General features: G+C 47.3%; 1 protein-coding gene across 1 annotated transcript in view; it reads left to right on the forward strand.

Moving 5' to 3' along the window:
• SRRM4 (serine/arginine repetitive matrix 4) overlaps positions 1 to 15199 on the forward strand; it is a 144741-nt gene extending 129542 nt beyond the window's left edge. Inside the window, exons 9-13 of the mRNA XM_069497417.1 lie at positions 4970 to 5274; positions 9529 to 9732; positions 12362 to 12472; positions 13054 to 13194; positions 14914 to 15199. Of these exons, the coding sequence (XP_069353518.1) occupies positions 4970 to 5274; positions 9529 to 9732; positions 12362 to 12472; positions 13054 to 13194; positions 14914 to 15199 (1047 nt within the window). The remainder of the gene's footprint in view (positions 1 to 4969; positions 5275 to 9528; positions 9733 to 12361; positions 12473 to 13053; positions 13195 to 14913) is intronic.
• Positions 15200 to 15431: the final 232 nt, after the last annotated feature.

Genomic DNA, 15431 nt, shown 5'->3' on the forward strand with positions numbered 1-15431 from the left:
TCCTACCACCTGGAAGGATAAACAGAGCCCATCAAGACTTGTAAAGATGAAAGCAAACAGAGTTTAGCTGCAAAGAAGCAGGAACGAATGTTTTCAGGTTACCACCTCCTCCCCATCAGAGTAATCCTCTAAGCAGGCCAAATAGAGAAGATTTTTTGTGATCCGTACCTTCCAGGGACATTACGTGATGCTGGCTGTGCCCTGTCCAAGGGTGAGCAGCCTGGAGAGAGAGTGAGAGATCAAACCCCACCTATCCTCCATGCACCATGCCCTGGATACTGATGCTGTCTCTTTTCTAATTTGTCCGGGCCAGAAGGGGTGCCATTGTTTAATTCCTGACCCTTAAGGAGCAGCTTTTCCTAACCTGAACAAGGTCACTGTGTGGTCTCGCAGCCTTGCTGCATGCAAATGGGCACACTCAGTCCGTCTTTTAACTTGACCACCCAGAGAAGCAGAGAGTGGAAAAGAAAGTAAGGAATCCCAGCCCAGCTTGTGCCATCTGAAAGGCTTTGCAGATCTGGAACGTCTCACCTGAGGCCTGGAGCTTACGCTGTTGAGAATCTGCAGACAATGTGCTTTCTCTCCGGGCCCTGGGTCTGAGGAGCATCAGGAGGAAGGGAGGAAGGAGAAAAAGAGCAGAGGCCACTCCTTCTCTCTGCCATGAGTCTGGACCTTAAACTTGATTCTAAGACCTAGTATTCAACAGCAGAGCAGGGTGACTATGGTCAACCATAATCTATTGTATATTTCAAAATAGCCAGAAGAGAATAATTTGAATGTTCCCAGCATAAAGGAAAGATAAATGTTTAAGGTGGTGGATATAATGATGGATTATCTCAATTACCCTGATTCGATCATTACACATTATATAAATGTACCCAAATATCACATGTGCTCCAAAAATATGTACATCTGTTATATATGAATAAAAATAAAAACTTGATTCTAGAGGTTCTCTCAAGCTCACATACCCAGCCCTGAGCTGGTCTCGAGACCCCAACCTTTAGCCAAGGGTCCACCTAGTTTTCTAGAACTTTTCTGAGTAGGACGGAGGCAAGTTCCTTCCCAAAAAGACACTGAATTCCCAAAGCTGTCAATCACTCAGCTGGACTCCACCAGGGCCTGGTCACCCAGCCATCTCCACCAACAAATGAAGTTAGGGTGGGCACACAGAGGCTCCCAAGGGACCATGGAGCAGCTCTGTTCACTGGACAAGATTTACTGGGTACCTACTCTGTGGCAGGTGCTGGTGGGTCCTGGGCTGCAACATTGAACCAGTCATGGCCCTTTCCTCAGCAAGGTCCCCACACAGACCGGAGAGAGAATCAATAAGATAAGCAACTACCCTGCTGAGTAACAATGCTATGGTGCACAGATGGTGCTCATTTTTGAATGAGTGAATGAGTAAAAGATTGAATGAATGAAGTGCAGAGTATTGTGCTACCCTGATCTGGAAGATCAGAGAGGGTTTTCTAGAGGAGGTGGTAGGAAACCTGGAGGATGAATAAATTTAGCCATGCCAAGTGGGGAAGAGGTGGAGTGTTCTGGGCAGAGGAAATGGCATGTGCAAATGGCCTGGGGTTAGAAGAACAAGATGGGATGCCAGAACCAAGAAAACTCAAATTGATCAGCTCAGGGTGTTGGGGCCAGGGTGGGATGGTGTGGAAGAGAATGGAAGAGACGCTACTTGTAAAGTATAAAGAGCTGGGTTGTAAAGGGCATTGTAATCCACGTCAAAGCATTCAGATTCATCCAAAAAAAAGGTGGGGGGGGGGACTTTTAAACACACAAGAGAGATTGGTATTTTCAAGTATCAAGGTCAACCCAATGAGAACATTTCAACAGTGCCTTTATTTTGGTTTTATGTTGTTGATGGAAAAGCATGATGCCTTGTAGATTTCTTCAGTTCTAACCACACAAGTTACATATGGATAAGTCACAGCCATGTGGAGACACTCTGAAATTATTCCCATGAGCTCAGGGTGTCAGGTTGAGAAGGTGAACAAAACAAGGTCCCCTTCTTTATCCCCTAGCCCTGAGGGGCCTCACACTGGAGAAATCCTTGCCCATGGGGAGCCATGACATACTAGGAGAAATGCTTTAGAAACTGGTAGTCAAGACTGGGAACAAGTACCTGGGAGAGACAGGCCCAGCCTGGATGCCCCCAGGTAGCAAGCCACACAATAATGGAAACCATTGCACCCACAGGCCCCTGCCCTTGAGTTATCTTCCAGCCTAGTCCCCTCCAAGATGAGCTTGCCTGATTCACCTGTAATGCACTGGCCGGCAACCATTTACCACCTCTGGGGCAAAGATTCCACACACCAAGCCCCAGCCTGGTCCCAGGGTCTGGCTGCCTGGCACGATGCTTTCTCATTCCTGACACAGATGGTGGAAATACACGTGTGACCACTGAAGTCCAGAGGCGAGAAAGCCGTGGCATCCAGACTGCAAAGGGGAAGACAATGGGAGGACCTGAATGAGAACAGGGCTTTACATTATTTTAAAAGAAGTCTCACTCTAGAAAACTCCACTTGGGCAACCTTATTTTGAGGTCCCTTCTCCGCAAGCAAAGCTAGGCAGATTGCCAAGCAGGTGAAGTGCCAGCTGCACTGGTTGGCACTTGGTCTGGACCATCACCTTGCCTGTGTGCACAGTCTCCTGGGAGTATCCGCAGAGGAAGTCCTGCCTCCCAGTCCCAGGAGCTGACATCCTGAGCTGCTGGAGTGATCTCTGCTATTCTTACAGTTCCCGTGTCTCTGTGTCTCACCCTCATGACCAATTGCTGAGAAGGTAGAAATGGCTCCTTAGGAAAGCACAGAAATCCCCTTCCGTTAGGCCCAAAGTGCACAGGATAAAGTGGGGAGAAAAGCAGGCTCTTGGTGGTGAAGTCTACCCTAATATTTGCAGGATCTGGGGCAAGAGCATGCAAGAAGGTCCACATACTAGATGTCTAGGTGTTTATAAATATGTCAGCAAACTTAAATAAAATATGTTCTCCTATCTTGGCAAACATACCTTCGAAATGATCTGAATGTCAATTTTAAATTTAGAATCTTGGATCCTTCAGAGTGCCAGGCCATGACACGGCAGTATGGGGACAGTCTGGCCCAGGGACCATCCCTTTTTCTTCCTGCCTCTGTCACCAACCAGTACTTTGATGGGCATCACACATACATGCACGTGAACACCTCAGCCTGAACATCCAAGTTCTGTCCAAACAGCCACCCTTGGACCTAGCAGTGTGCATACTTGAAGCATGGTCTACCTATAGGAGAACCGATCCATGGATGAGGCCTACAGAGACCTTAAAAGGGGGCTCAGGGACCATTTAAACAGAGGATTCTGGGATCTCAGGTACCCAGAGAGTAGTCTGGGCATGGGAGTAGTTTGCAGGGGGTGCTCTCTTGGCCCCACAGATTTCTCCCCCTGCAGAGCTGGTTATAGCTGGAGGAGACCCAGGGCAGGGATCCCTCTTGCCCACGGTATTGTTGGCTGGGGCCAGAACCACGCCCACTGTGTCATCCCAGCCATGATACTGGTCTGAACGTTTAAAGAAAACCACCCATCATGCTTTTAACTACGACGCAATTACCTTCCTGAGTACTGGCCATCTATCACCTCCCTCACTCCTTCATCTGTCCTAGATCAGCCCCACACAGGGTTCTGGGAGCCCCTTTATATGCCCAATCACCCCAAAGCCAAACCTCCAACCCCTTTCCAAAACCCTATGTTGCAAGCACATCCTCTCTCCCGCGTGTCCCCTCGGTAGATGCAATACTAGAGGTCCCACTGCATATTCAGCGAGGGTTTCCTGCTCCGACTTGGGCATGAAGGGATTGACTAGGTTGATCAGGGTAGGTCCCCTTAATGAGAAAACCAAACCAAATTGATGCCCCACCTGTCGAGAGCACCAAAAAAAAAAAAAAAACAAAAAAAAACAAAAACAAAACTCAAAGTTCAGGGCCAAGTTTGAGGATGTGCAGAAAGGTGTGTGTTTTTTCTTGTCATTTGCGACTCTAACGATGGACTCACGTTGCCCGCTCTTCCCTTTCTCTTACACCTTACCTACCTACTAAAGGAGGAGTTCTTGCTTGGTAAGTGGATATAATCCGCAAAGACATGAGAGAATTTATTAGAAGCCACTCAAGAGCCTTAGCTACCTTCTACAAGGGGAAAAGGACACACACAAATATCTGTAGAGACCTTTTTTTTCGTTTGTTTTCGGTCAGACTTTGACTTCCTTTTTTTTTTTTTTTTTTTTTTTGTCCTCCCCTCTTTCTTTTCCCCTTTAGTTGAAAACTGCTAAAATGTCAGTTTGCGACCTTGACTTTATATTTAAAAGAAAAAAACAGAAAAACCAAAACTCTCATCTTTATTTCATTTCTTTTCCCCATGTGATATTTGTTTAGGGTTCTATTCAGGCAACTTTTTCTTTTTTTAAAAAAAAAAATTGTTCAAATAATTGAGGATTTGGTTGACATTTACAATTTTGGCTTTATCTCCTTTTTTTTTTTTTTTTAATTTCCAAGATATATTTTTTCCAGGTCCATAGACCCATTTCTTTTCCCCCTTCCCCTTCCTTTATTTTTATTATTGTTTTTAGGTTGAGTTAAGGGTGTTTACACACCCCCCTTCCTATTGAGTTGACTCTTTTGTTTAATTCATTAGAAATTAAATTTTGTATAATTTCCCTTTTCTTTTGTTTAATCTGGATCGCATGCTTTTTCTCTGCATGATACCTAAATCTTCCAGTTATCCTAGCAGGGGGTAAAAAAAAAAAATATCTCCTTTCTGTGGTATTCTTTCAGGAATTTGTGCTTTTGTTTTTTGGCGTCTCTTCTTTCTTCTCCTCTCTCTCTCTTTCCTTTCGTTACAGTGCATCATGACGGTAAACATTTCTTGGTTATTTAGACACAGCCCACGGGCCCAGCTCTCAGCAGTGTCCAACGGGTCTTTTTGCTTTCAGATCACTGGGTCGGGGTCTGCTGCTGACCTCTTTACCAAAACAGCCAGCCCGCTCACCACCTCCCGAGGACGCTCCCAGGAGTACGACTCAGGCAATGACACGTCCTCGCCACCCTCCATGCAAACCAGCTCAGCCAGGTCTCAGGGCCAGGAGAAGGGGAGCCCCAGTGGAGGCCTAAGCAAGAGCCAGGAGCTCAACAGTGGCAACACCTCCGATTCAGGGAACTCCTTCACCACCTCCTCACCCCAGAACAAGGGGGCCATTTTGGAGAATCTCTCCCCCACCAGCAGGGGCAGAGAGCCAAGGTCAGTGCACCTGGGGGGGGTCAGGGGGATTCCCACCTTAGTTCCACCTTCTCACTCTCTTATCTCAACACCCCACCTCCCAGGAGTCTTTTATTTGCAAAAGAGAGGAAACTCAACTCAAACCAGCTTAATGCTTTTGTTTGTTTGTTTGTTTGTTTGTTTTTAATCCAGGGATACTAGCTTCAGGTATAGCTGGATCCAGGGGCTCAAAAATATGTCAGTGGGAATATGTCTTTCCCATTATATGGCTTAGTCAGTTTCCCTGCTCTACTGGCCTTATTCTTAAACAGAATCTCCCAGAGCATTGACAAATATGACAAGCAGCTAACAATCTATCAGCTGAGCCAGACAACGGAAGAATAATGCTTCTTTCTCCAATATTTCAGCAAAATCCCAGGGCAGGCGCTCATTGGTTCCGCTTGGCTCAGCTTAGGTCATTTCCCCAGCCATGGACTGATTACTCCGACCCAGGGAATGCTGTGCTCTTGGCCAGCATGTGTCACATGCCACCATTGGGAAGGAATGAGAACCTTCTCACCTTCCTCTGCAGGAAAAGCCTGGTTATTGATATCGGGAGGGACGGAGGTTGGGCAGGCAAAAACAAATGTCAGTTTTACCAATAATCATAGGAGAAAGTCTAACATTAAATTCATTTTAAGTCACTGTCATTTAAAAACATACTACAGTATTTATCCAAATAAATTGAAAACTGATATCCACACAAAACCCTGCATATGGATGTTTATAGCAGCCTTCTTCATAATTGCCAAAACTTGGAAGCAGCCAGGATGCTCTTTAGCAGGTGAGTGGATAAATCAACTGTGGTGTGTTCAGACAATGGAAGATTATTCAGGGCTAAAAAGAAAGGAGCTATCAAGCCATGTAAAGATGTAAAGGAAACTTAAATGCATATTTCTAAGCGCAAGAAGCCCATTTGAAAACGCTATATGATTCCAATTGTTGGACATCCTAGAAAAGGCAAAACTATGGAGCAAGTACAAAGATTAGTGGTTGCCAGGGGTTGGTGGGAGGGAGGGTTGAACAGGAAGAACACAGAGGATTTTTAGGGCAGCGAAACTACTTTGTATGATACAACAGGGTGGATAATTGTCATTATGCATTTGTCCAAACTCATAGAATGTACAACAGTAAGAGTGAATTCTAATGTAAACTTTATGGACTTTTGGTGAGAATGATGCGTCAGTGTAGGTTCATCGACTGTGACATATGTACCACTCTGCTGGGGGATGTTGTTGGTAGGGGAGGAGGTTGTGCTTGGGGGCAGGATGTGTATGGACACTGCCCGTACTTTCCATTTAGTTGTGCCGTGAAACATATATACATGGCTCCAAAAATGAACTTTGTTTTATATCTCTGTGTGTGTACACACACAGAAACACACACACACACCCCATTGTACAATTTCAGGGAAAGGGAGATCAACCTATCGTAGAACATGGAGACTTCTCAATTTTTTTCCCCATCTTAACACATTTGCTAGATGTAGTTTTCCTGCAGAAAACACTTCCATACAGTAGCTTATGAGCCAGTTGTAATTCTCCTACTTCATCACCCCTTTACTTTCTCGCTCAAGAAATCACAACAAAATGCTAATCACTAAGGGTACTGTCACCATAATAGCTACTAAAATTTACTGATCACTTCATCTGTACCATTCATTTAGTTATTTATCCCTCAGCTTGTTATCAGGTGCTTCCTATATGCCAGGCACTCAGCTTGGTGCTGGGGATATAAAAACGGAATGGTCTTTTCCCCCAGGAGGTTATAATTGATGGCACAGAGGCACAGATGCGGGGGGACTGGAAAGCTTTGCTGGTGCATTCCACCATGCTAACACTGGGGTTTTCCTCTTTCTGGAGGTGGGAGTCTGCCTTTGTTCAGAGTGGCCGAAATTTTCAAAAAATGACCAAAGCTTCAGCACTGAAGCAGTTAACAGCTTCTTCAAGGACAGAGCACTCTCTGTCCCTAACACAGTACCCACTTCAGTCCTGGACAAACAGCTTGGCATCCATGCACAGATCTGGCCTCTGTCCTTCCCCAGGACATCCCTGGCCTCAGCTCACACCCAAGCTTGGCTGGGAGCCAGAGCTGGGCCAGAACAAATGTCAATGTCTCCAAGAACAGACAGTGAAGTTCCCAGAAGGGAGAAGGAGGTCACATGTCTACTGATACACTGCAATGCTATCATGCAGGGAAAATCGAGAATAGTTATAATAACAACTACAATAATAACAGCAGCTAATATTCATTGAGCCCTAACCACAGACTAGGTACTATGGCAAATGCTTTCCATAAATAATCTTCCTTGGTTCCTCATAAAGTCTATATGGGATGGGTACTCTTACAACCCTTCAGTAACTGATGGGGAAACTAAGGCTCAGAGTAATTGACAAACTCAGTTAATAAGTGACAGCACCGGGATTCAAATACAGATTTGTCTCCAGAACTGGAGGTAAAACCTGAGAGACATCTAACAGTTACCTGCTTAATTTGATCTACATGGACAGCCAAATTAAATAATTTAGACTCAGCCTTTCACTTTGAAATATAAATGATGGTTAAATCCATAGCTATTTGTGTCATGCCAGTTATGAGGACAGAGCTCAATAAATATGGGCTGAGCAGAAGAGACATCATCTCTAAATCAGGGGAACCACAGACACTAAAGGTAGAGAGCTGGCGAGGTGGCAGGAGTGTGGGCTTTGGAGCTGGACAGATCAGGTTTTGGGACTCTGGGTGGCCTTCAGCAAGTTAGTAACCTTCTGAGTCTTCTCTGTAAATTGGGGATAATGACAGTGCCTGCCTCATAAGGTTCTTGCGGAGACTAAATGAAATGATGCTTGTGAAGTGCCCAGGACACTGAAGAGGTTTGAAATGTTCAAACCACAGCTACTTATTGATTACCTAAGATATATGTACAAGCCCTGTGCTAGGTGCTAGAATACAGTGTCCACAGAGACATGCATTCTGTCCCCAAGGAGCTCAATGTCTGGGTCAGGAAGAGACAATCTACAATTATAAGACTGATCCATATAGGGGCCAGGGTCTATGGTACACATTGGAGATCACCCAACCCAGACTCCAGAGTTTGAAGGGCAGGTGTAAAGGAAGGCTTTCCAGAAAAGGTCAGGTCAAACTAAAGCCACTTCCATGAGTAGGAGTTGCCAGATGAAGAAAGGAGAGGAGAGGGTTGCAGAGAGCCAGAACATTCTAAGGCCTGAAGACAAGGGAGAGAATAGGGATGTGCCAGGAGGAACAAGTAGTCTATTATGCCTGGAATCAAGAGAGGAAAATGTCAGGAGCTGAGATTGAAGGGGTGAGCAGGGGTCGGTCTTGATGACCCTTGAAAGCCATATTAATGTGATTTGAACTTGACTCTTGGCCCAATCCAAATGAACATGTCTTTACTGAGAACCTAACAGAAGTCCAGCATGGCCCTAGGCAGGGTGAAAATACAGAAGACAGGACCTAGTCCTTTGAGTGATTCTGAATAAGCCTCCACCCTTGTGTGGGTCTCAATTCCTCCATCTGCAAAATGGGCTACACCAAAGTTCCCCAAGCTTAAACCAACGACAGGTTATCTTCTTGACTTTTACCATATCTACGTACTACTGGTACTCTCATTTACTTTAATAAACTTATGATAGAGAGATAAATGTAAACTTAAAGGTGCTCTCTGAAATGGCAAATGAGTATTACTTGTCCTAAATAGAAGGTACCTATAAAAATGCAACAAAGTATTTAATTCTAGTTAGTTACAGTTTCATGCCCAAGGCTCTGAGTCTGAGGTCTTCTCTCTGTTGGGGAGATCATGAAGTGTTAGAGAAGTGTTAAAAACACACTAGCACCCAACAGAGGCTTTCTCATTAATGTAATCAGAAGGATGGGAAAAGATTAGAAAGGCAATACATCTCCCACCATGTGATTTGATGTTATTTAGCATCATGCCCATGCCCAGTGACCTCCTAAAATACTCTGAAGGGGCCCCTATGATATGTGTCCCATACTTGGGGAAATGCTGAACTGCATCATTTACTTTTAAGGTCTCTTCTATCTCTACTCCTCTAACATATGTGGCCCGGGATGTCTTTCCAGAGGTAGTAGGATGTGAAACGGTGGAAGGAGGGTTCTGTGAGAACACCACAGCCTAGGCAAAGATAGGGAGGTGAGTATTAGCTCAAGATGCCAGAGTAGCAGGCAGTCCGATGCTAACAGACATTCTGTCTCCTGCAGAGGAGCCCAGTCGCTGTGTCTGGAATGTGCTGAAGTGAAGAAGTCCAGTTTGGTCCCACCCACAGCCCAGAGCTCCCCCATGAAAGAGTGCTCCCGTAGCTCCTCCTATGCCAGCACCCGATCCTCCAGTCATTCCTCTGGATCTCCAAACCCCAGGACCTCTCCCAGGTACACCCGGAGCCGATCCACCTCCTCTGAAAAAAGGTGAGTGTGATTTTGACTTTGCTCTGCTGCACCTTCCCCCTTAAGGAGTTAGCTAAGGTAACTGGAGACATCCTTTGATTCATAGGGAGAGGAGTCAGACAGACTTAAGTCTGAATACCCTTTACTAGCCAGTGGCCTTGGGAAAGTCAATTAACCTCTCTGAGCCTCAGTTTCTTCTTCTGAAAAATTAAAACAATACTTACCCAAAAGGATTGTTCTGGAGAATAAACAGCACACAGAGAAGTACTAGGAACACAATGAATATTAGTTATTTTTGCTACTATTGTTACAAGAATGAGCTAATGTGTATCAGTTAACTTATGATGCATAAAAAAAATGTATCCCCAAACTTAGCATCCTTAAAACAATAAGTACTTACTTAGTTTCTGATTCTGTGCATCAGTAATTGGGCTGGGCTCAGCTGGGTGGTTCTTCTGATCTCTCTGAGTTCCTTCAAATGCCCTTGGTCAGGTGGTGTGTTGTTGGCCAGGGGCTGACTGTTGTGAATGACCCCAGATGACTGATCTCTGCTCCATGTGGTCTCTCATCCTCCAATAGGCCTGTCTGGGCTTGTTTACATGGTGATGGCAGGGTTCTGAGAAAGAGAGAGTAGTAATGTGCAGGGCTTCCTGAGTCCTAGGCTTGGAAGTGACATGACATCCCTTCTGCTATTGTAATTAGCCATAGCAAGTCACAAGGCTAGTCTAGATGCAAGGATGCTTTTTTTTTTTTTTTTTTTTTTTTGACAGAGCTTCATTCTGTCACTGGAGGCAGAGTGCAGTGGCATCATCATAGCTCACTACAACCTCAAACTCCTGGGCTCAAGTGATCCTCCTACCTCAGCTTCCCAGTAAGGGACTACAGGGTGCAGCCCAGCTAATTTTTCTATTTTAAGTGGAGACACGGTCTTGCTTTTGGCTCAGGCTGGTCTTGAAATCCCGAGCTCAAGCAGTTCTCCCGCCTCAGTCTCCCAGAGTGCTAGCATTATAGGCATGAGCCACCGCACCTGGCCAGGATGCTCCTCTTAGTGGGTGGAACTGCAAAGTCACATTGCAGGAGATGAGGACACAGGGAGAAGAAGAATTATGACCATTTTGCATTCTTCCATCCAATTTCAATAACCACTGGTAATTGCTTGATTTATTTCTCATGTGGAATAATGATACAATAGAGTGTACAAATGAGATCTCAGGAATTGGAAGATTCCATCCAAACTAATCAACCCATGCTTTCATGGAGTCCAGCTTCCCTCCACAAAGAGAAATTCCCAGTGGCAGACTGACCATTCCTCTTCTGTAACTATATAATAAAAAAACAGTTGCTTACTTAGTTGGTTATTTCAAGACCAGTCCATTCCAAAAAAGGAGGCAAGGCCACCGACAAAAATATTCAACATGACAGAGTGACATAAATAGAAGAGCAAATTAGGCTAATAGTAAAATTAAGGAGAGAAATAGAAAATTAAGTCAGGAAAAAGGTTAAGTCCCACAAGGTATATCCTATCATTCTATATAGTTGCTACCAAGCTGGGTGGCAAATGTGACTCTGAGCTCCCTAGCAAGCAAAGAGGAATATTGCTCCATTAATTGTTACATTATTAACAAAAAGGAATTGAACCAGTTGATTGAAAAGCAACTATTTCTGATTTTTTTAAGTCTATGAAAAATAATTTAGAGGGATCCACAGAAAAGGGATGCTATATGGTATAGTTGATGGAAATGCCTGACAGCTCCTTTCAACGTGTCCAAAAGTATGTTTCATCTGCACTGTTTCTTATAATATCTCTCAATGAACAGCCAAAGAGAAGTTGGCAAAAGCAAATTTTCCAGGGGCTATAGCTGGACACTGGCCTGGGGCACTGAGGTTGGAAAAGCTATTCCTTCCCCACAATACTCTCTAAAAGTGAACGGCATTAGCAGAGAGGGAAGGAGACTGGAAGTCGCACAGGGATTAGTCATTTGGATTCATAACAATATAATCTATAGAAGTCAAGAGCGCTTTGGAGCCAAACATAACTGAGTTTAAGTTGCTGTAGAGGCAAACAGATGTGAGTTCATATCCTCTACCATCTCTGTACCTCTATTTCCCTAACTGTAAAATGGGATTGATAATAGTACCTAACCCTAGGATAGGTTGAGGATTAAATGAGATAATGCACACAGACTATTAATTCAATGTCTGGCACATAATAAAACACATAATAGTGACAGCTAACAATTCCCATGTGCGGGCTAATTGGCACTTAGCATACGTGCCAACATGCTAAGTGACTTACCCTAATTTACTCATTTACTTTGCAGCTGTATAGGGTGAGTACTATTATTACACGCTCCTTACAAATAAGAAAACAGAGGCCCAGAGAAGTGAAATCAACTGCCCAAGGTCGCACAGCTAGTAAGTGGCCGGGATAATAAGCACTCAGTAAGAGGAAGCTGTCAGTATTACTGCTAATATTAACCACCCAGAAGGGAGGAGATTTCATTCTCTAGTAAGGGCCCGGTTCATACGACTGGCCTCCAGAAAAGAAAAAGGACGCCGCCTGGGGACTAGCTGAATATAGCTGTAGAAGTCCCTGACAACCCAGGAGGACACTCTGCGGGCTCCTCAGAGGCTGTTACCTCTCCCTCAGGTCCTACTCCCGCTCTCCCAGCTACTCCTCCAAGTCTGGCAAGAGGAGCCCCCCCAGCAGAAGCTCTCGATCACGCCGCAGCCCCAGCTACTCCCGCTACAGCCCCAGCAGGTACCGGCCCCGCCCCCAGTCTAGGCCCCGCCCCTTTGTTCTGATCCTCCTTTCTGTCCCCGCCTCCCTGTCCCGCCCTTTGGCTAGCCTTCCCCTTAAGTCGCGCTCTGCCTCAGCATTCTTGCAAATCCCCTAGTCCAATGAGGAGTGACAGCGAAGCACCAAACATACCCCTGTGTCCTCACGTCCCCAGCCCAAGCACCCCGACAGCCACACCCCAGAAGTCACATCCTCCGCTCTCAGCCTCTACCCCGCATCCCCATACGCAGAGCCCGCAATTCTTACCCACGCACCAGGGCCCGCGTAACATTCGCATCCTCGCCCCTGCAGCACCTGCAGCGCTGTGATGCCCACCCGCAAAGGCTGACACCCCTGCACGCGCCCGCGCCCACCCCACCGCACTCACCCCGCGACTGGTCCCACAGCCCGGCTGTCCTCCCTCTCGTCCTCCCTGCGGGCCGCCTGCACATCCCATGCCTTAGCGGCGCGGTAATTAGAGGAAGCGAGTGCCCCCACCTCACAGGTTCGCACAGAAAACCCGGCCCCGCCCCAGCTCCCCAGTAACCCCGCACGCCCCTCAGGGAGCGGGACCCCAAGTACACCGAGAAGGACTCGCAGCAGCGGGAGCGCGAGCGAGCGCGTCGGAGACGTCGGTCCTACTCGCCCATGAGGAAGCGTCGGAGAGACTCCCCAAGCCACCTGGAGGCGCGGAGGATAACAAGGTGCGGCCAGAGGGGTGTGGGGACCCGCCTTCACCCTCGTCCGCACTCCCGTTCCTACCCGTCCGGGCCTCAGGGTCGCCCTAGGCCTCCTTGGGGCTGGGATTTCAGGACTGTGGGAGCTCGGGGACAACCTTCCCACCTCCAAGCACTGAAATTAAGCTTCAGTCCAAAGCCTCAGGCCTGAGTCGACTTCCCGGCCCAACCTGCGGGGGCCTGCGAGAAGTGGGCGGGGCCAGCCTGGGGAGTCGGGAGGGGCCGTGGGTGTGGCCGGAGTGCGGGGGTGGAGCTGAGCCGGGGGCGGGGCTGGGGGGAGAGAGGGGTCCGCTCTGGGAAAGGAGGCCACAGCGCAGGGTGGAGGCCTTGGCCTGGTGGTGTGGACAGACCTTCGCCCCCAGACCGGTCCAGACTCTCCCATGCTAGGCTTAAATAGACCTGTGTATAATTACACCTTAACCAAGCGTGAAGAGGGCGAACGGGATTACTTAGGTGCCAAAAGGCCCTAGAGGGAGCCGTGGGGGAGAAGGGGGAGAGCCCTAGATGTGGAGTGGAAACGTGGCTGTGCCGCTTTCCAAGTGACCTCGGAAAGGCTCTTATGTCCCCGATCCTCAGTTTTCTCGCCCATGAAATTACGGAGCGGATAACTCCCAGTGGTAACATGAGGATGAAATGAAAGGGGGCAAAAAGATGCGAGCGTGCTTTGTGAACTGAAATGCAGACCCTCACTGTGTGCCATTGTAATTGATTGAGTAGAGCAGGTGGAGAAAGTTTCCTGTAATAGGTAAGGTCTCAACAGAACGAAGCTCTAGCGGAGAGGCCCAAGTGGAAACCAATTTCTCGGGCCTTGAATACTGGAAGAATGGCTGAACGATGCCCTAAGATTGAGTTGGGTTCTCCTCCTGGACCTCCAAGCATCAGCTGCTCAATCCAGACACTCACCTGGGAGCAGGGATGCTGACTGCCCAGTGCATCCTCCCTAGAGATGACCTAGACGAGGAAAAAGAACCTGTACCCCAAGATTGTGCCCCGGAGAAGTCCATTTCTCAAATATCCCACAGAGCGCCTGCCTCAGCTTGTAGGGAATTCCTAAACCCACTGCCTTGAGCAGAGGTGTCCTTGGGGCCAACTTGGAGAAAGGCCAAAATACAGAGTGGCATTTCCAAAAGGCTATCTGGTTTCCTTGGTCAGCCTCAAATAATCCATCTTGATTGACCCATTCCGTGTTTCCCAAACTTCATCATCCACCAACACCTTTACCACTTTGGCCTTGTCTGCTTATTAACTGTACTATTTTTCACTTAATTTTCCTTAAACAGATCTGCCCTTTTTAGAGGCCATACGTTTATTTCAAAAGGAAACTTGATCCAGTACAATAAATGGAAAATCAGCCTCTTTTGCCATAAATAGATAGTTCTAGTAAAAGTAAAAATAGCAAAACAAAACTACGGTTAAAGTTTAGATGTAGATTCTGTTGCTAGCTGGAGGCTCTAAGCCCCAGGCTTGATTCGTTTAAAAAATTAAAAAAAAAAAAAAGTAAGATGATCACTTTTCAAGGCATGTTAGGACTAAGCTGAGATTTTCTCTTTGATGTTCTCAGGACTGCAAGGGAAGTGGAAAGGGAGTATTTCTTCCTAAGGGACTGGGAAATGGAAGGATAGTGCCTTCCCCTGGGACAAGACTGGGGCTCCCCGGGCTGATGCATCCTCCCTCTGCTCTCTGCAGTGCCCGGAAACGCCCCATCCCCTACTACCGGCCCAGCCCCTCTTCGTCCGACAGCCTCAGCAGCGCCTCCTCGTGGTACAGCAGCAGCAGCAGCCGCTCGGCCAGCCGCAGCTACTCCCGGAGCCGGAGCCCGAGCCGCAGCCGGAGCCGGAGCCGGAGCCGGAGCAGGACCCGCAGTAGCAGCAGCTCTAGTTCCCGCAGCCCCAGCCTGGGTTCCCGGAGCCGGAGTAGGAGCCGGAGCCGGAGCTACAGCTCGGCAGACAGCTACTCCAGCACGAGGCGCTAAGCAAGGGCCTTCCCTTGAACCAGCTGCCCGTGGGGGTCCCTCTCGCTCTGCCAGCCTCTCTCATCACCTGCCCTCCCTGCCTTCTCTTTAGTGACAGATATTGAGGGCTCCTGGACCCCGTCCTTCCTGCCTTCCTGGGGAGGAGGAAAAGAGGGTGCTGGGGGCTTCACCACCTTTGTCAAGCTGCTAGGAGCCTCTGTACCAGCACCATTCTGGGGCTCAACTCAGGACT

Source organism: Eulemur rufifrons, chromosome 21 (genome assembly GCF_041146395.1).
Source record: "Eulemur rufifrons isolate Redbay chromosome 21, OSU_ERuf_1, whole genome shotgun sequence".
Lineage (NCBI taxonomy): Eukaryota > Metazoa > Chordata > Mammalia > Primates > Lemuridae > Eulemur > Eulemur rufifrons.